The sequence below is a fragment of the Sceloporus undulatus genome, chromosome 1 (genome assembly GCF_019175285.1).
Source record: "Sceloporus undulatus isolate JIND9_A2432 ecotype Alabama chromosome 1, SceUnd_v1.1, whole genome shotgun sequence".
NCBI classification, from domain to species: Eukaryota; Metazoa; Chordata; class Lepidosauria; order Squamata; family Phrynosomatidae; genus Sceloporus; species Sceloporus undulatus.
In genome coordinates, this window is record NC_056522.1 from 157,496,481 (window position 1) to 157,516,359 (window position 19,879).

Consider the following 19,879-nt stretch of genomic DNA (forward strand, 5'->3'; position numbering starts at 1 on the left):
CCAGGGCAGTTGGAAGGGGGGCACTGTTGTACTCAGAGTTGTTCCTAGCCTGTCCCAGTTTTGTTGAAAGGTATTCACAAGCAGTATACTGTTAAAATTCTCCAAGTGTCTTTTGAAAGTGTTATTTTTCAAGGCAGAAAGGGCTGCTTAGAGTTATTCCGCTTTGTGATCAGAGCTGAATACTACTAAGAAATCTGGATTTACTGGAATTTGTCGAATATTCCTAACTGTCTGTATATACAGTCTTAATATTACTTATGAAGAGAGAGTTACAGAATACTTTATTAGAAGTCAGGAGTCACTAAAAAATAAGGCATAATGTGTAAAAGAATATGGTATAGCAAGAAAACACAGTATCTAGGAAAGCGTGTGAAATAAAAGTGCAGCTATTATCAGGTTTCTGAGCGCCTTCTTTACACAAGTATGTTACAACGTTAAGTGTATTACAATTAAATAAATATATACGTTCAGGTACACGTGCATGTTATTTCTTGTGACTTTCCAGATAAATAGGTTACCCTTTTATTTATTATGGTACCTTCAATTTGACTCAAAATATTTTATTGGGAAATTACAAATATTTCTAGACGTATAGCATTTTACCTGCATTTGTTGTAAGCGTATGTGTCTGTTACTCCTATTGTTATTGAAAATGTTTTTGAAATCCTGTATGTGGCATTTTTGTGGGAAGCACAGCAGAAAAATTAATGCTCTTTTGATATAAAAGATAGATTAAATGATAACCATTTCCCCTTAATCCTGGCAAATCTGACAGGTATATTATTTATGTTTTGTGTCCATTTTTAAATTAATTACATAATGCTTTTACGGTGGCCAGAATGGGAATGTTATTGGATAGATAGATAGTGGAGGGAATGTTATTCTTAGATATAACCTCGGATTTGCCTTCAGCTACTAGACAAAAGGTCAGATTTTACTAAAGTGGATAATAAGACATAAATATAGACATTTCACATGATGTACCATGTAAATGTAAACCTTTGTAGTTACAAGTTTTTGTAGCTGGAGAATTGTTTTAAAAGGCATGTAATTTATTAGCTATCGGTAGCTGCTTTATTGCCTTGCCGCACTGCAGTAATAAATAAAAGAAAGTGAACTGATTTTACAAATGGCACACAAGGTGCACATTTTGTGAAAAAAGTCTTTTTTAAAAAAGAATTGGCATTAAATCCTTTTTTTGTGATGACAAAGAGGCTAAGAGTGCAAACTGTATTTTCTGTTTATCGAAAACAGAGTCTTTTTTTCTCGAGGGCATTTTTTCCTATGATCATCAAGGGATTTCAAAAGCAATAAAGTGTGGAATCATTGTTCGACTTGAACAGTATTAAAACTTAGGTTTTAATTTCAGTGAAGTAATAAGATTTGAACCTGTCTCACGTTACAGCACTGTGAGGCATTTAGCAATTGTATTTTAAAGGAGGTTTTTAAAATGCATCTCACTTGTAAGCTAACAGCCTGTCTAATAATTAATAGTTTCTCTTTGGTATGAACTGGATTTTTGGTATGAGCTGTCTTTGATTTGTTAATAACAGATTATAATAATTAAAAGGATGTTCATTCTTAATTAGCTTAAGCCCACAGCCACTTTTTTGTCCTTATCTGCAGTTGCTCTTCTGATTTTACATATACTGTAACTTTAAATTTACAGGCATTGTTTCTTACAGGAAACCCTAGGCCGATTTAATGATTAGAATCTAATGACTAGAATTAATAATACATCTTACCAAAACATGACTAGCAAGTATTAAAACATTCATTGTTCAACCAAATAAAAATGCATAAAATCTCATGTTGCCTTACATGTTGGAAGTATAATGCACTGATATGTATATGGCTTTCTAAAAACTACATAAAGATTTAAAATGATCTTGTAGTATTTTTGTTAATAAGGTCTGGTTGCTATGACACAATGGGTGTCTTTTATTGTTCAGATGGGCATGTTCAAAATGGGTGGCAATGTTTAACATTGGAGTGGTGAGCTATGATCTTTCAAAATGATATCAAATACCAACTGCCTCTATTAGCCAAAGGGTTGTTTCTTTATTTTAGTAGAGGGCCTAGACTGTAAATATTAGAAGATCTAAAATAAATCAACATATTATCCTAAGGATACAAAATGTAAGAGCTATTTGTGGTTGGGAACCTTTGACAGATAGTTTGGATGCGGCAGATTATTGCCCGCCTTTCGTATCTGGCCTCCATTACTATGCCTGGAGGCAGTTTAGTGTTATAGTTGTATACTGATGTCAGGATTACTACTGAGTGGCTAGCAATGACAGATGTCTATAATTACAGGCAATGCTTCCAGTAGTTCAAAAAAGCCAGCCTATGTTGAACAATTATCTTATTTCTGGTCTGCCAAAGAGTCGTGCTCAGATTGCTAGTATTAGCTGTGGTGTATCTTCCACATCTTCCCCCCCCCCCAGCTCAGATATAAATGTGCAAAAGGGATTCTGCTACACAACTTAAGAGACAAAGGCCTTGATCCAGAAACCGTGCATGTAGCAACAGTAGGCTGCATATGTATTGTCACACATGATGATTTCCTTGCTAAGCACATGTTAGAACTGTCAGCTCAAAGGAGGAAGAGACTGGCTGAAGTAAAGCACATATTGTCTATTCTCAGACATTGATGGAAAAAAAATATTTACTTGGCAGCATATGCAGGGTCCAGAAGCATATCACATGGAACCTCCGTTGCAGCATTCTTGTCTCACCACCACCACCGCTAAGTACATTTTCCATATGGATGACAACATCTATATGTTCTATGCATAGGCACAAACTCAGTTCTGCGTTTTCAGATTGAAGTGATAATATTTCTCTGCTAAACGTCTAATATATAGAGCAAAGGTAGCTGTATTGCTGATTTGCTAAATGTATAATCTTACAATAACATCCTAATTACCTATTAAAATGTTGGCTAGCCTATTGCAATTGCATACATCACTTTTTATGATACCAATATCAAGGGACAGAACAACAAGAAGACATAATGTTCCAGTGATACTGTATTAAGGCAAAGGTAAAGGTAGTCCCTTGACATGAATGTCTAGTCGTAACTGATTGTAGGGGGTGGTGCTTGTCTCCGTTACTAAGCCAAAGAGCCAGCATTGTCCGAAAACTACTCCGGTGGTCATGTGACCAGCATGACTGCATCAAACGCTGTTACTTTCCCACCAAAGTGCTACCTATTTACTTGCATTTGCATGCTTTCGAACTGCTAGGTTAGCAGAAGCTGGGACTGATGACAGGAACTCACACCATCATGCGGTAGTCGGGCCTTGAACTACCAACCTTCCAATCTTCCAATTGTCAGAATTGGTGTCTTAACCATTAAGCGACCACATCCCTGTATTGTATGAGTACAATGTTGATCTGCATTTAAGGTAAAAAAAGAATATAGTACCTTTCCATAGCATTTATTCTGGAATTATTCTGGATCAAGGATGCCCAGTAACAAGTCATGAATTTTTAAAACCTAGCTGAGTGGTAGAACACATGTCTTTTATGCTGAAGGTCCCAGGGTTAATCCCTGGCAGCACTAGATAGCCTTTGAAAAGTCTCCTATCTACAAGCTCAGCAATTGGTGCAATAGTGATCTGCTTCAATTTAAGGTAGCTTATCTTTCTCAATGACACCAGTGGGCTGTCTGATGGGGTGAAGACTTCCTTCTCTGCTTTCCTCAGAGTATGCTGTTCTGGAGGCTTGGCTCTGTTGTGCTCTGACAGGATGAGGGGGATTGTAGTGCTTTCTCAACAGACAGGGTAGCTCCAGTGATTATAACCATTCCTTTTATTAAAATATTTGTATTGACATCAACGCAAATCCTTATAATTACATTGACACTACACATATATACATATAACTTATATCTAACTCAGACATGACATTCTTTCATAACATATATAAGATGACATCAAACAATATTTCTCGCTTTAAAAAACAGCAACATAGAAATTGACTTCCTTTCTAGTTGATCATACCTTAAATCTATTATCATTGTCTTATCTCATTTCCAATATTATTTGTTCAGTTCTACTATTAAGTAAATACTCCTATTTTATCTTTAATTATTGATATAGTAAATCTTTATAAATTTCTTTTCCTTCCATTTTTTGGTCTTATCTTTTGTTATAGTATATGCTTTTATTTGTTTCTATATAATTTATTGCTGTACACATTCATCCTTATGTTTTAGTCTTTGAAAACCATAACCAAAGGATCGCCCCAGTATTTTTCCAAATATTTAAACAGTATATGCCAGTCACTTTAAATTTTTTCTTCTGTCATTCCTCTCATCCAACAGGTCATTTTTATCTAACACAGCCATTTCATATAATTTAATTAACCAGTCTTTTGCTGTTGGTATTGCTTCTTTTTTCCATAGCTTAGCAAATATTATTCTTGCAGTTGTTAACATGTAAAATACCAGTCTACCATATTCTTTTTCTGTATCATTATCAATCATTTCTAATAGGAATACCTCTGGTGTGAAAGGGATCTTAATCATTAATTCATTGGCTATTATTTTATGGACCATTATCCAGTACCTTCTAGCTTTAGGACAGGCCCACCACATATGATAATTTGTTCCAATTCCTTTAAGATTTGTTTACAATAAATTTAATGGGCAGGGATAGGTGTTGTTAGTAAAAGTCAAAATATTTGGACATCCAAATATTGCATAAAATAAGACTGGTAGTCATGTGTAGTTTTGTGCAGAAAAGCTATATATATTTGTGCAGGGAATAATTTTCCTGAACACTATGAGTACTGGCTGAAAATATGCAGAAATCCTGCCTCTCTTGCCAGCCAGCTTTCCTGAGTGTTGGATAACTCATTTTCCAACCAGAATGTGAGTAACAGCAAATATTTGTTTCACCCGTATTGTTGAGTCATGAACTCTCATCTTATCTGCGGATTGGTGAAGCCCCAAATCCTTAGAAATCATAGTTTTTGAGGGTTTTTAGGGCTATGTGGCCATGTTCTAGACAAATTTATTCCTGACATTTCGCCAGCATCTGTGGCTGGCATCTTCAGAGAAGATGCTGGCAAAACATCAGGAATAAACTCTTCTAGAACATGGCATATAGCCCAAAAAAAAAAAAACCCAAAAGAAACCTTAGAAATCATTTTGTAACCCTTTCTAGACTGAGAAGCAGTGATATCTGCTTCCCTAAGATCCTCAGAATGTTTTTGGATTGTGGCATGATATATTTCCACACAACTGCAGACCAAATTCACAGAGGCCTGTTACAGACTGCCAAAATAAAGCTGCTTCGGGTCTCTTTGGAGGTATGCTGTTTAAATGATGCATGCATCCTAAGAATCCAGAAGCTGCACCAAAAGCTGCACTCCGGTGCTTAGGAATGGAGTGTGGCTTTGGCATGACCTCTGGACTCTTAGGACCCATGCATCATTTAAATAGCATACCTCCAAAGAGACCCGAAGCAGCTTTATTTTGGCAGTCTGTAACAGGCCAGAGTTTCTTTTATAGGATAGGGCCTTCTAAATGCACTCCTGAAGATCAACTTAAGCATCTGATCCTAATTATTCCCTTCATTTGAGCTGATGCATCCTGGAGACCACTTCCTTATAATCTTATGTGCTCTTTATTTGACTTTATGTAGCCATTGTTTCCCTAATTTTTACATTGTTTTATTTCACAAGACAGAAAGGGTTAATGTAAATCCTGTTGATTAGCTAGAGATGGACTGGTTTTGATTGAAGAAGGCTATCATGGTAAAATGAGGGCATTTTCATAATTATAATTGGAGTTAATCAGCTTCATACACCTTTCTCACCCCTGTAACACATCACAAAGATGTTGGAAAAATATATTTGCAGGCATCCTTCTTTTCAAAACATTGCTTCTCATTTTATTCTTTATTCGTACTCGGGATGGTTGCCCATAAAATAAAACTTGCCTTGTATCTTGATTCTATGTTCAAGGTTTTTTCCCACCACCCCCTTTTGAGAATGTATTTTAAACATATTTATTTCTGTCAGTGCTATTTCTACCCATAAAACAATTGAATTAAGATTTGACTCTAGGCCTTTGTGTCCAGAACTATAAACATTTTACTACACTAGCTGTCTCTGCATGGACAGGAGTGCATTCTTTTTCATACACTCCTGTCATGATGCTACTTTTTATTTTGGTACAAAAAGTTATTATTATTACATGCACATGCCATTCTCATGTTTGACTGTCCCAAGTTATTTAATAAAGTATGTCTATCGTGTTTTCTAATTTTCTGTGCCTAAAAGTTGCATCTAAACTGAGAGATGGCATTAATGGATGCAGGGGCATTCAATTTGGTACCAATCAGACCGTTTGTACTGCAATTTCCATAAGCCCAATCAGTTAGTCCAGTCATTTGAGATTACAGAGACAGCCCTCACCAAGATCTCAAATGATCTCTTGCGGGCCAAAGCAAACGGCCTCTACTCTATTCTCATTCTTCTCGATTTGTCTGCAGCCTTTGACACTGTTGATCACTGTCTCCTGGTCGATTTACTTTCTGACCTTGGGTTCGCCGACTCTGCTCTCGACTGGTTTAAATCTTACTTGTCAGATAGATCTTTTGCAGTAGTCACGGGTGGTCAGACTTCATCCTCTGTTCCGCTATCTGTTGGAGTTCCCCAGGGCTCTGTCTTGGGTCCCCTTCTGTTCTCTCTATACACACTGTCTCTAGGTAAACTCATCAGTTCTTTTGGTTTCTCCTATCATTTGTATGCCGATGACACTCAGCTGTATCTCTCCACCCCTGACCTTTCGACAGGGCTTGAACAGCAAGTTTCTTCTTGTCTGAATGCCATCTCTCAGTGGATGCGGCTTCGGCGCTTGAAGCTCAACATGTCTAAGACTGAGCTTCTCGTCTTTCCACCTAAACCCACCCTTCATTATTCCTTTTCTGTTTCTGTCGACGACACTTCTATTCAACCGGTTCATCAAGCCCGCAGTCTTGGCTTCATTTTTGACTCTTCTCTGTCATTTATTCCCCAGATCCAGGCCACCGCCAAGACCTGTAGATTCTTTCTCCACAACATTGCCAAGATCCGTCCATTCCTCTCAATCTCTACTGCCAAGACTCTAGTCCATGCCCTAGTGGTTTCGCGACTAGATTATTGTAACCTCCTTCTAACAGGGCTTCCTCTTTCACACCTCCATCCTTTAATATCTGTCCAGTATTCAGCTGCCCGTATTGTCACATCCGCTCGCCGCTTTGACCATGTTTCTCCTCTTTTATCCTCCCTTCATTGGCTCCCCTTCCCCTTTCGCATCCGGTACAAGTTTTTGTTACTGACTTTCAAAGCCCTCCATGGGTTGGCCCCTCCTTACTTATCTGACCTTCTTTCTCCTTACATTCCTACTCGCACCCTCCGCTCTGGTAGTCAGGGTCTCCTGTCACAATGTAGGACTACCACTGCCCCCTCCCGAATTCGTCCCTTCTCGCTTGCTGCCCCTTACTCCTGGAACCTTCTTCCCCCACATGCACACCTCATCACTTCTCTGCCCAGTTTCAAAACTGAATTAAAGACTATATTGTTTAGAGAAGCATTCCCAGAGGTGAGCCCCTCTCTGACCCAGGAAGCCTCCTTCTAACCATCCATCAAGAAGCCAAGCCCTTCCTCCAGTCCATCTGCCTTGGTCCAGGCCTCGGAGGTGGAAAAGATCTGCTGGACCTGATCCTATTCCCCACCACCACTCCCTTCTCCTTTTGTGTCGTGTCTTTTAGATTGTAAGCCTGAGGGCAGGGAACCGTCTGGCTAAAAAAAAAATAAATGTATGTACAGCGCTGTGTAAACTTACAGCGCTTTATAAATAAAGGTTAATAATAATAATAATATAGGAGGTTTAGTTCTGAATATATGAAGAATACTACTATGTTTAACCCTGATATAATATGAACAAGGGTGTTTTCTCCAGTGTTTGTAGCAAAGCTAGCTCTACTAGTCTTTTCAGATGGAATAAATGTTTGGCTGCCCCAAGTTACTTCATGACAAAGTGTTTTAATGTTGTGTCAGTGCTGGTTTTCTGCAGCAGAACCTAAAGAAAGTTTAGGAAATTGTAAGATTTGAAGCATTTATGTTATGCCTCTGGGTAATAACTTGTGTAATTTTGTGAAGATTCACTGCCCCAAATTTTAATTCATTATTATAGCCTTTACAAAACATATAGAATCAACACTTTCTGTATTTTCTTATTTGCACAGTGTGAAGGTTTCATTGTTGTAGTTTAATTTGTTTCATGTGGTGCTTCTGAGTACATTCCATACAGAGCTGTTATTGAATTTCTCCAACTGTCATTATATATCCATACAACCTTTAGGAACCCCATTCTCAGTTTCCCAGTTTTATAATATGCTTCACATTTTAAGATTGACATAATTAGCTCTTGCTTCTTAGATAAACATATGTAGGGCCAAAGGATTATATGAACAATATGGTAGGGAAACTTTAATTTCTATAATGGTTATAACACATTTTCTCTACCTAAAATTAAATTAAAATACACTGTTTTGTGTAATTTTGTCTCAGAAACTGGATGTATATGTCTCCCTGTCTGCTCTGTTCTTTGTATAGCAAACACAAAAACAGCCACCACTTTTGGCTTACTGAAGCAAGCAGGTTAGCATGTTCTCTTGCCTATAATGTTACAAAGTACTGTAGTATTTTTAGCACCGAATTGATTTGGAAACAATACCACTTCACCTCATGATCATACAGTATCCTGTTAGAAAGGAAACATTTGTAGGAATTATTTGAACACAATTAGTTGACAAATCTTATGTTGGTTTCAACTGACTATTAATTATTACTTGTTCCATAAGGACTTGGTACGTGGTGGCATTTGGGGTTCTAACCCTGAATGAGAATATTGTAACCCCATACCTGTGCAAGTGTTACAGACATTTGTATTTTGTTTTTGTTTTTTAATTTGTGTTATATTTCTGCTAAGTATTGAATATGCTGTGGATTTTGTCTAGTCTTCTCTTTTGATTCCCTTTTGCCTCAAATTAGGCAAATAATGTGGATGGTAGTCATGAAATTGCCACTGACTGAGAATTGCATGAATGAATAGAGTCTACATCGTAGAACGGTAGGAAGTATAGAGCTGTAACTGGGGTAGGGATTGCACCTTGTGGCCATGCTCCCCTTCTCTACCTCATATCTGCATGTTTTCAGTCCCAATTTGACTAGCCTGTATACGTCATGTCTGTGTGCTCCATAGTCTTCTCTCCTGACTATGTGGATCATATATACAGAGTTTTGACTTAGGTTAATGAAGCCTTTATGCAAAGATAATTATGGCAACCAACTGAAGCAGCAGCTGGGATTTGGATACAAAGTGGGAGGAAGCACATTCCATCTCAACTGCATCCCTAACAGAAAAGTGAGGTTCAATTCCATATCTCTAACTAAGGAACACTATCTGTGAAGGGCTCATATTTTGAATACTGTACATGAGACCCATTTAAAATGTGGCAGTGTATCATCATCTCTTACCAAAACTGCTCCTTTTTAGGGAACCAAACAATCTTTCATGCCTTCTTCCACCTCAAATGCTGGATACCTCTTTATTGTTGATGTTTTTTTTCTCATTTGGCCCTTGACATTCTGAACTAATTTTTATGTTTTTGCTGTTTGGGGCTTTGTTCTATTTTGCTTTGTTTTTAATTTTTACTTCTGCAACCATGGTGTCCCCCTAGATCATGCTGGTATAAGTCACTTATCTCTTATCTAGAATTCTGAAATCTAAAATCCAAAGGTGTCTACATGAGTGTTGGAGATAGTGACACCTTTCCTTTCTGATGGTTCAGTATAAATACACCAACTTTGTTTCATGCACAGATTATTTAAAAATAGTGTGTGTGTGTGTGTGTGTGTGTGTGTAATATTTGTATATATTTATATTTTTAAATATTTTTAAATATATAAAATTACCATCAGGCTTTGTATATAAAGTGTATACGTGTAAATGAACCAAATGAATTTTATGTTTGGAGTTGGGTCCCATCTTCAAGATATCTCATTATGTATATACAAACATTACAGAATCCAAAAAATTACAAAATTCAAAACTCTTCTGGTCCCAAGCATTTCAGATAAAGGATCTCTCTCTTGTTTCCCAATTTTTCAGTGCCTCTGACCTGGCTTTTCTCTTCCATAACATGTGACTGAGTTATGTTACCCATACTGCTACTTTAAATGACCCTGTCACATATGAAGACTAATCAGATTGTTGTTGTTAATAAGCTTTTCTATGTGCTTATTCAGTGGTTCAGATAAATAGATTTAAGAGGTAATGATCCTGTTTAGCACTCAGGCTTAGCTGTCAAGATTCTAGCAGTTGAAGGACATCCCTAGGGATAACTGTTGACATAGATCTTGATGGGATAATAGGAATCAAAGCTAATGCATGATGAAAGGACTAGCAAAAGGCTACAAGGATAACTGTGGATTAAAGGAGTGTTCTTTGTTAAGTTTGACATCTATCCCAGGCTATTTGTTAAACTCTGATCCAAATGCTAATTAGCAACAAAAGAAAATACTAGCAGATTATGTGGCCTTTTGCCTTCTTTCTCTCGTGTTTGTTTTTTTTTCATTTTAATATGAATCGTGGATGTTAAGGTATGTTATTCAAAGAGTTTTTTTTAAATGTGCACAACGCTGAAAAAAACTATGTAAGTATAGCTGGTTGCTATGAAATCTGTTGCAGACTAAGGACTGTCAAATAGTTAAGATGGATTTTTTTCTTATTTGTTTATTTTAAAGATTTGTATTCAAGTAGTGATACTTTCATTTTTGAAACATCTGTGTCACTCAAACCCATAACTGATTCTACATAAACAGAAATCTAATTTGTGATAGAAATAATATTACATATCATGTGCTCCTTGTATATAAAGTATGTAGAGTTGGATCATTCCTTTATACATAATGGAGACAATGTTGGCATTGTTAAATATTTACTACCCATCTGCTAATTGTTCTGGGCACTTTTGAAGGCATGCAGTCATAAGATGTGCATGCAGACCAAGTGGGCCATCCAGCTAGACTCCCCAGGGAAACTTATTAGCAGGGTCCCCACTTATTAAGCTGAACAGCTGGAAGGCAGAACTTTGTTTTCCCCCTGATTTTGATGTTACTGTTCTTTCATAACCATAACCTGGCTATTATAATTTCAACCAAATCACCCAGGACATCAAAGATATTATTGCCAACTTCAAAGTCTGATATCAGGAGTCTGGAATCAGACCATAAGCTTTATCTAGTATGATACTAGCAGCAAATGTATATTGGGCAGTGGTGTTTCCTTAGTGGTTGTGTGTTCTAAAAGTTGTATAATAGCAAAACAATAGCTAGTATGAAGATATGGGATGAAATAGTTTATGCAGAATCCAACCATTAGATACGATACTTGTGCAAGGATGAAAATGGGATATATGGCGACTGTGACTCTGGAGATTAGGGCTCGATTTCCCACTCGCCCATGAAACCCACTGGATGACTTTGGGCAGGTCACATGCTCTCAGCCTCAGGAGAAGGCATAGGCAAACACCCTCTGAACAAATCTTGCCAAGAAAACTCATGATAGACCTTTGGGTCACCATAAGTCAGAAATGTCTTGAAGGCACACAACAGAAACAACAAAGAAACTTTACATTAGTGCAGGAATGGGGTATATTTACACCATTAGATCTACGGACCTGCAGCTACACTAATTCTTCACCATTGGCTAATTTGATTGGTTGTTATGGGGGTGCAAATCCAATAGCATCTGGAAGGCCACATACCACTTACCCTAATATTTACATAATAATTACATTGAATTCTACTTATTCACACTAAACCTGTCAATCAGCATAACTTTTTGATATATGATGCCTTGGTCCCTTGGCAGGAGAAAGGTGTATAAATTGAATGAACAAATAAATTAATATGTGGAGGCGTTTAAAATTGGTAATAATAGAAGAGTTCATGGATTTGTGTTCATGGGTGCCATAACTCATCAGAACATTGTGCTAGATGCCTCCAAACCGGACAGAAAGACTTTGGCTGTCATCCATGTTGCATTACCAACTTTCATATCAAAATTTCAGTGGTGGTCTTACAAGAGGCAAGCATAACTTATAAAGAAGTTGGGGTAGACTTCTCAAAATCTGAAAGAATTTTAGGTGTTCTAGTTGCAGTGCCGAGATGTAGTCAAAATTCCAGTTCTATTGTAGAATAGTCTTCAAAGGTTGGTACCAGAATGGTTCATTTCTTGAATTACATGATTATAATTTCACAAAGAGAGCATGTATAAGAGATTTTAACAGAGAAAATGAAGGATCGGGGAGGGGGGCAGGGAAAAACAGGACAATTAGGTTAGAGAGCCTGGAATTTAACATACTGTCCAAAGCAAAGCAAAGTTCCAATAACATCAAATGTGTGACACCAAGGATGTGATCTTGTTTGTGTTTACAAGGGAGCAAGTCCCGGGGAATTGAGGTTTACTTCTGACTATATATGGATAGATTCACTCTGCATTTATTAGCTTATGCTTCATTTGTAGCTATTTGTCCATCCATTTGTGTCTGCTTAGAGAAAAAATTATTTGCTGTCTTAACTGTGTAATGATTCTTAACTATGTAGATTATAAAGTAGGAGGAGTGAAAGAGGAATACAACAATATATAATTTAGTTTGTAGAGAGATCTTGTAGCATCTTTGAGTAAAAGAAAGAAGTTGGCAGCATGAGTTTATGTAGACTTCAGTCTACTTCCTCAGATACATTTAGTGGAGTGGAAACCAGGGCCAGACATATATATGCCATTGGTATGTGAGAATGTCAGTTCAAAGTCAAAATCCTTTGTGTATGGAAATGAAGTCCAGTTTTGACTATGGTTGTTAGTGAACAAGACATTGGGAACTAGCCATTGTGTATGGAAATGAAATGACAGTTTGGCTTTGGAAACTAGCCTGTAGGTAGGAAGGATAAATGAACAAAGGATGTCCCACTGAGGATGGGGTGAAATAGTTTTAAAATGTGTGTAGTGAGCCAGGAAGCCATTATCCTTGTTCAAGCCATTGCTGAAGGACTGTAGTTTATGGATGAACTCCAATTCTGTTGTTTCTCTTTCTAACCTACCTTTGTAGTTCTTTTGTTCAAGCACTGCTGTTCTGAGATGGAATGCCCAAGGAGACTGAAATGTTCTGCCACCAGTTTTTGTGTATTCCCATTAGGTTGTTGCCTACCTAAGACAACTACATTCAAATAGACTTGAATGACAGAAAACTCAGTTAACTTGCAATCTCTGTAGAACAGTAAACGTTTGGAACCATAGAGGGTCATTAAGATGCCATTGTTGGATTTTCTTCCCCCTCTTTCAGGTTTATGCTCGAATGTCAGAAGTCCTGGGAATAACAGATGACAACCAAGTTCTAGAAACATTTATGGCAAAAATGTGAGTTTGTATCTAAATTATTTTCCATGGCAGTGTTTCTTCTCAAAGGTTTAAAACATAAACATTGAATATAATATAAATACTTATTATTATTATAATTATCATTATTATTATTTAAATTGAGATGTGATGTTTGCATGCAGTCCATATACATTTCAAAGCTTGTTCCAGTAGGGGGCTTCCACTAATGGGATGGTGAAATCCAGTGGAACAAGAGGGAGAAGCAGTCCCATTTCTTACTGCAGCCCCCACATTTCCCATGACTAGCTGTGGAGAGCTGGGAAGCTCTTTGGAAACAGTTTTCAAGCAATGAAGGGAGCTGCAGAAGGAAGGGAAGAGTACAGTGGTACCCCGGGATACGAATTACCCAGCTTACGAATTTTTCGGGATACGAAAAAATCCCATAGGGATTTATTGTTTCGGCTTACGAAGGTTTTTTCGGGTTACGAAAAAACCCCGGCGCTGTTTTAAATGGAAAGGCCGCCACCGGAGGGCAGCAGAGAGCTATTTTTTCCATTAGCGCCTATGGCAATTCGGCTTACGAAGGTTTTTCGGGTTACGAAATTAGCCGCGGAACGAATTAATTTCGTAACCCGAGGTACCACTGTATTCCTCAAGTTTCATGACAGAGCTTGATTGTACTGATTCCTCCACTGGTTAACTGTTTTCCTGGTCATTTTTTATCTTACTTTAAATGCTATTCATAAAATATTGCAAGGACAAAAATCCCTCCTGCAAATCACCCTGCTACGCTGAGTTAAGTCCTTCCCTTGAAGAACTAAGGCCCTGTGCAGACCGGCACTTTGGGCTGGCACGGGGGCAGAGTCCAGGCGTAGCATCTACACAATGCATGCCACGGCTCTGTCCCCAATGCACCATGACACTGTGCACAGCACCACAGAGTGCACAATGTCACAGCGCTCATCTGGCACAATGCAATGCCAAAGGAGCGCTGTATAGCCACGGCTATCACGCCCTTTCCAAGGCACAAAAAGGAGCCGCTTTTTGCGGCTCCTGTTTACACCTTGGAAAGGCCAGATTTGGGCCTCAGTGTGCAGTTGCCGTGGCGCCGATCTGGGTGAAAAGGGGGGGGGGGCTGGAGGCCACGACTAAGAGAAGCATGTGAAAGGTAAAAAGAACTTCTGAATCTCTTTGGGGCCTTTTAAACTCTCTTCCTGGCAGAAAAGATATTTTAGAACCCCAATATCACAATTTTAGAGCCCCAATATCTTTTTAGAACACAAGTATCTCCCCCCCCCAAAAAAAAAATCATATAGAATTAGAAGTACAAAGTATGCTTTTTAGGATATTGTGACCTAAAGCATTTTAAACGAGTTCCTTGAGTTTCAGTCACCTGCCATGTACAGGGTTTTCTTTAATGGCCCCAAAGGAAGTTGCAAAAATTATCCTTGTATATAGAAGAACTGCATAATACTATCCATGTAATTTTTTGTCCCTAATACTGTAATTTGTATTGGGAGAGAGAAAAAATCTCTATACTTTGTGGTTGCAACATGAGGCAGAAGAGCTTGTGGTAACCAAACCTCTTTCCTGCTCAAAGGTGAGTTAATAGCAAGTATGCATATGATCACAGGATCCTTTCCAGTGATACCATGAAAAGCAGGGATCCCTTTACATTACTGAGCTTAAAAGCATACATTGGCCTGTTGCTCATGCTGGGGATGAATCATGGACAGAATAAAGACTTGGAGGAACTGTGACATCATGTCTCAGGTCAATGTCTTTTCAAGGCAACAGTATTCAGAAGAGATTTTGGGTAAGAGGGCACTTGAATTTTGCCAACAGGAAAAAAGAATAGTTTGTAGAGTCTCTAATAAACTGACTGCCTTTCAGGACAGGTGAATTAAGTTGAATAGTTTTGAAAGTAGCACACACTAGGAATAGAGCTAACTATTAATGGCCAGATGAGTTGAGGTTAGAGGTACATAACCCATTTCAGTAGTATATGTCAAATAAACCAGGAAAATGTGGCATGAAATTGTGATGCTGCTGCAGTGCTAATGCCTCACAACTTCTGAAGGGAGTAATTTACTTGGACCACAAGAAGCTTGCTTCGCTTGGAGTGCAGTGACAATAGATGATCCTTATTTCCAATCTGGATGAAATGTAGTGGAAAACATTATTTTCACCATCTTAGAACTAGCAGAAGGGCTGCGGCACACTGTTAGATCTAAAGTAGTACAGCGGGTAGGAGAACCTACAGAACCAGTTGTACCACCTGGTTGCAAGGACCACTGCAGTACCCAAATAAAACCTGTGATGGCCTAGAGTGCCATATACAAAGAATGGTCCTTCATTAAGGAATATTTTCCTCAGTAGAGGCTACTTTGTTATTATTGTAAAAAAATTACCCCATAATACCATTAATGCTGCATGTTCCTATAAATAAATCAAAATTTCTCTTTTCCTTCAGGATTTATGTCTGCTTTCTAATTGTTTGAATTTGCAATAAATTTCTTTAAAGTTTAAAGTAGCCATTGTAATATTTATGTTCATTACAATTCCCCCTCTCCTCCCAAAAAGAGTGGCTTGTCATTTTCTTATGCCTGTGAATTTATTTTCTTATTCTGGACATGTGGATTTTGTAATCTGCATCAGACATGTAAATCTTTACTTGTTTAATTTTTACATGTAAAAATTAAGAATTGCATGCAAGAATAAGAATTTGAAAAGGTTTCCCCCTTCTGAATGAATTATTGGAGTTTTTGTACATTTCTGATGGTTTTCCACATTTTGAGACTTTTTGTAAAAATAATATAAACTCCTTCCCACAGCCATTGTTTTTTCTCAGAACACCACATTTTTGCATAAAAAACAGCTTTCTTTTACATGGAAAAATTCTTGTTGTTTGAAACCCTTGGGATTTTTTCACAAATTTTTCACATATCGCCATGTGAAATATAAATCTTAAACCAGCTGACTTTTCCCTCCACAACAAGATGTTTCAATGCATTTCAGTGGGTGAAGACACATTTTCCCATCAAGAATGAGAAAATTTCCAAGTCTTCTTTACTTTGGGCCGAAACAGACAGCCCGAAAAGGGCGAATTGGGGCCACCCTGGAGCTGTGGCAACCATGTGCTGCATCCCCAGTGTGTCTTCTTGCTGACTCAAATAGGAGCAGGAAAGAGCCACTCCTATTTGAGCCAGTAAAGGGTCGCTTTTGGTGGCCCCGCCGCAGCCCCAGAGTGAGTTCCAGGCACTCTGGTGGCGTGCAACATGTAAACACCATGCCCCCAGAGCGTCTTGAAGCTGTCCCCATGTAATTGGCCAAGCCGACTTCTGGATATCTTGGGGGCATGTGGTGTGTAAACTCCCCACTTCCAAGCTGCTCGGAAGGCTGCTTTACCAGGCTGTCTGTTTTGGCCCTTTCTTTAGTGGTGATGTTCTTTGACTATACTATTATTTTGCTGACTTGTATTCCTATGCTACCACACCATAAATGCATCTGTGAGTATGGGACGTTTTTATTGCCTAAAGTACAGTGGGATCAGAAAATGCCCCCAAATCACTCGGTCCATGTTCTTTTATTCATCTGGATGAGTACATTTCTTTTTAGAGGTCCTAAGAGCATTTGCAACTTGCTCTATTAGCACTGATCTCCCAATTGTAGTTGTCAATCATTAAAATAATTTTATGTTCTTTATTCACATATTCTAAATCTATTCATTAATCAAATATAAATAAGTTTTCATAATATCAAAACTTCATCATAGGTACCTTTTCCTGGACAACATGCTTTAGTAACTTAGGGGCAAAGCAGACCACCTCTTTATACCAGCTTGGGGAGGCGTCAAAACGTAGTGTTTAGATGCCATGTGTTCTGATGCCGCCCCCAAGCTGGTATCACGCCGCCTGCCCAACTGCCCAGCAAGCAGCTTTGTGGCACTCTGGCAGCGTATCATTTATATGCCTTACGCCGCAGGAGTACCGCAAACCCACAGTGGCAGAAAACCCGGCTTTTTGCAGGCTCCAAAAAGAGCGGCATTTTGCCGCTTCTTTTTGTGCCAGCAAAAAGCCGAGTTGGGGGCAAGGCATGCGGTTGCCACGGCCTCAACCTGCTGTTCAAAGGGGCGGCATCAAGCCACCCTTCAGGGCCATCTGTTTTGGCCCTTATTGAATCCTACTTTCCTTTGAATGGCTTTGTGGAACTTTTTGATTATGGTTAATTAATCCCAACAAGCCCAGCAACTGAACTAGCCTGCCCTTGATTAATTATATTTAATGTGTATATTTAATTTATATCTCACCTTTCCACTAAAAAGAATACTTAGGGAAGCTAACTAATAAAGTGCAAAGGAAATATGACTATCAATTAAAACATGCCATTATTCTAACATGTCAGCTAGAATACATTACAACAAAACAGTTAAAATTCAGTAAAACATAAACATAGGCTGACAGTAATAATAACAGGCTAAAATATATCCATATATACATAGTACCCCCCCTTAAAACAAGATTAAACAGTATAAGACTAAAACTAACATTTTAAAATCCAAATAATAACCATGGGCAGAGTTCGATAAATTGGGAAGTCTTTTTCGTGGCTGAGTATTTTATTCTGGGAAGGCCTGCCGGAAGAGATCCGTTTTAATGGCTCTTTTGAAGCTCTCTAGATTGGTTATTTGGCGGATCTCGTCCGGCAGGCCAGTCCATAAGTTGGGAGTGGCTGCAGAAAATATCCTCTGGGAGGTCGCCGTCAATCTGGTCTTTAAGGGCTGTAGTAAATTCCTCTCAGAGGATCTGAGTGTACGGGGCGGATTATATGGAAGCAGGCGATCCCTTAGGTTGGGCCCAATGTAGGGCTTTAAAGGTGATAACCAATACTTTGTACTGTGCCCGGAAACTAATAGGCAGCCAGTGGAGTGACTTCAATATTGATGTTATATGGTTACTCCTCGCTGTTCCTGTGACCAAACTAGCTGCCATATTCTGTACCAACTGAAGTTTCTGGACTAGGCACAAGGGTAGCCCCATGTAGAGCGCGTTGCAAAAATCAAATCTTGAGGTTACCAATGGAGGTACTGCAGTTTTGAGGTTACCAGAGGGTTTTGTGACAATGTTTAAAGTCTTGCTTTGGAGCAGAGACTGCTTTGATCACCTCAGTGATTGCAATCTGGTTTAGAATCAGGATGGGGGAAATGTGCCCCTGTTCATTCTTTTGATCCACCCCATGGCATTCAGTATCTTTGACCATGGTATTCTTTTGAACTACCTAGCAAGATTGAGATTTGGGGGCACTTCTTTGAAGTTTCTCCACTCCTTTTTGGAGAGGCTATTTCAAAAAATTCTACCTCGGAGTTTCTGCTTAACCAGTGCAAACTTTTACTTAGGCGGTGTACAGACCGCCCCTTTGGGGCGGCCTGCACTCGCCCCTTTCCCCAATGGATCGGGGCCACAGCAGCAGCCCTGAGGTCCCAATCCACCGCTTTTCCAGGCCACTAGGAAGCGGCAAAAGGCCCCAAGGACACCCCGACAGCGGTGGGGAACAAGAGAAAGGGGCCTCTCGGCCCCTTTCTCCTTTGTGTCACTGGCGCAGCTGTGTAAAGGCTTCGCCAGCGACACAAACAAAGGAAGGAGCTCCGTTTTGGAGCTCCTCCCAGCGTCACTGGAAGGGCGCCACAGACACCCTTCAGTGGTGCCAAGATGTCACGTCCACGCCGCCCCGTGTGGAGGAGGCGTGGCCATGACGTTGTAATGGCGGCGCCCATGTGAACAGGGCACTGCCATTTTGTACGTACTCTGTACGTACTCAGGTTGTGGGCGTCTAAAAGAGACGCCCCCAGGTAACCCTAGTATGTATGGAGTACGTACGAAATGACCCGTCTATACAGGGCCTTACTGATCAAAATTGATTATACCAGTTGCATTGGGTTGTCAGTCTTATTAATAAATGTAAACTTTATTTTTAAAAAAAGATAATGGGGCTTTTTATATTGATATTGTTGATCTCCTTTCACAGGTGTTTGCTTTTATTTTCAGATCACCTTGCTGTGCACATGTAATGTCTCAAATGATGAAAAAAGTCAGATAATGATAGCTATGCAATGAAGTTATTATTTTTCCATGAATCTTAGATTGTTTAAAGAATCTGTTTTTACTTTTATTCTAGTCAGCTTTTTAGACTGATTGCTCTGTTGATAGTTATATCCTTGTAGAACTCTAGATATATTTTCTTCTAGGTGTATGCTCTGTGTCTGTATGAATAAATGAGTCACATCCTTTACTTCTTAGATTTTGAAAGAGTAAAGAGAGCTAAAGTTAAAAAGCATGAATACAGTTAAGGAACTCAACTGATTAAATGTTTGAAAATGAAACACCTTGTTTCCTTCTTGTATGCTTTTTACCAGCAATCAATCTGTCAAGTTATTTGTAA

General features: G+C 38.8%; 2 protein-coding genes across 4 annotated transcripts in view; both read left to right on the forward strand.

Moving 5' to 3' along the window:
• Positions 1-19,879, forward strand: part of FGF18 (fibroblast growth factor 18) — a 650,869-nt gene that overhangs the window by 228,712 nt on the left and 402,278 nt on the right. The window lies entirely within an intron of this gene.
• RANBP17 (RAN binding protein 17) overlaps positions 1-19,879 on the forward strand; it is a 242,905-nt gene that overhangs the window by 115,218 nt on the left and 107,808 nt on the right. For 2 of the 3 annotated variants that reach the window (XM_042464644.1, XM_042464725.1), the window contains exon 15: positions 13,407-13,480. The exons of the other annotated variant lie outside the window; for it this stretch is intronic. In XM_042464644.1, coding sequence (XP_042320578.1) covers positions 13,407-13,480 — 74 coding nt within the window. The remainder of the gene's footprint in view (positions 1-13,406; positions 13,481-19,879) is intronic. 3 annotated transcript variants of the gene reach the window in all.